This window comes from Halyomorpha halys, unplaced genomic scaffold (assembly GCF_000696795.3).
Source record: "Halyomorpha halys isolate HHAL.00 unplaced genomic scaffold, Hhal_1.1 Scaffold1143.1, whole genome shotgun sequence".
NCBI classification, from domain to species: domain Eukaryota; kingdom Metazoa; phylum Arthropoda; class Insecta; order Hemiptera; family Pentatomidae; genus Halyomorpha; species Halyomorpha halys.
The window spans coordinates 5981-7699 of NW_027106264.1; the positions used below are offsets into that span (position 1 = coordinate 5981).

General features: G+C 30.8%; 1 protein-coding gene across 1 annotated transcript in view; it reads left to right on the forward strand.

Moving 5' to 3' along the window:
• Positions 1-1349: 1349 nt before the first annotated feature.
• The window catches only part of LOC106688495 (uncharacterized), a gene marked incomplete at its 5' end in the record, with an annotated part of 22398 nt that continues 22028 nt past the window's right edge, over positions 1350-1719 (forward strand). The window contains 1 exon segment of the mRNA XM_067044626.1: positions 1350-1496. Within this exon segment, the coding sequence (XP_066900727.1) occupies positions 1488-1496 (9 nt within the window).

The window sequence follows — 1719 nt, forward strand, 5'->3', positions numbered from 1 at the left end:
TTTTAAAAGTTGGCTTATTTAGTCAGGAAAAAATATATTTTTTAGGTTTGGTATTTTAATACGGAAAAGTTTAATTTTGTTATTTATTACTTATTGATATAATAATGAATTATTTAATTAATAAACCTCAGTATATAAACTTTACATCATTTCTAATTCGCACGTATGTACCTTTTTAATTTCGAGGGATGAAGTTATATTGGGTTGTAAAATAAGTTCATATTGTTTTTTACTGGTGATTTCAATAAAAACTTCAGATTCTTGTAAATATTTTAATCAATTATATGTAACCCATTTTGATCTATTGCATGTTGCCATCTTTCAGATAATTTTCTAATTCTGTCCTCCCAGAACTTCTCTGATTTTTTATCACTTTCTTATCAACACACTAATTTAAAAAATTAAAAAAAAAAATGTATCCTCGTATCATTTAGTTTTATTCTCATTATTATTAATCCACTAATTGTAAACTTGGAACTTTATTATTCACTTCATAAGTTCTTTCAGTTATTTTATTATAATTATTTTTTGTTTATCGGGTTGTAAAATAAGCTCCTAGCATTTTTTACTGGTGATTTCAATAAAAACTTCAGATTATTGTAAATATTTTTAATCAATTATAAATGACCCATTTTGATCTATTGCATGTTGCCATCTTTCAAGTAATTTTTTAATTCCATCCTACCAGAAATTCTCAGATTTTTGTGCAATGAATTCCTCTATGTGCGTTTTGCAGTCCTCATGAAAATTAAAGTGTTTCCCGTTAAGAGAGTTTTGAATGGCCCGAAATAAGTGAAAATCTGTTGGGGCAAGGTCTGGTGAATAAAGTGGGTGAGGATCACATCCCAGCCAAATTCCAATAATTTCTGCTGGGTCTGCAAAGACACATGAGAACAGGCGTTATCGTGATGGAAAACTATGCCTTTACGATTATGAGACACTTGCATGAGATATGTTAAGCGTTTCTGCAATATCCCGTGTCATAGAGTGAGGGTTGTCTGTGACCAATGCTTGAATTTGGTTATTAACAGTTGAAGGACGACCCGAGCGCAAAATCTCTGGTTCTGAACCGAGCAAACCACTTACGAACGGTGCTTTCACGTAAGGCATCATCCCCATACACACTGCAATTAACTATCTGTGCAGTGAATTATCTTTTTCGGAAATAAAAAAATCATTAAAGGAGAAAAATTAATTTTTTTTCTCTTCAATTTTGAGCAAGCAAAATCTACTTAAAGATAAGGAATCTCGGTTGAAACTGATGAATAAAAGCACCTTAACTAATTATTTTTTAGATTATCTAAAAATCTAACTTAAAATATAAATATAATGTTATGTATTGTTTCAAGAGGAAGAAAATTTCCAATATCGGTGAGGTTTATGTAATCGGATGTGGGTTGAAAGGAATCGAACGCGATATCGGAAGTTGCGAGTGGGGCTGATATATAACAGAGTGCTGCCGAGTTGTAGCAGCAGTGAGGTACAGTATGAGACCGGTAAGTTAAGTATAAATTGAAGAGCTATCTCTAAAAAGTTTCTAACATTTCATAAAACGTTTCAGGGATAAAAACAAAAATATCTTACCTTTAAACTAATCAATATATTTTTAGTTTTGGCGTATAAGATCCTTTGTTAGAACCGGGTAGAAAAAAAAGGCAGTTATTTCACCCCAGTTTATTGAAAACTATGTATAAATTACTAATCAAAATTGATTAGTCT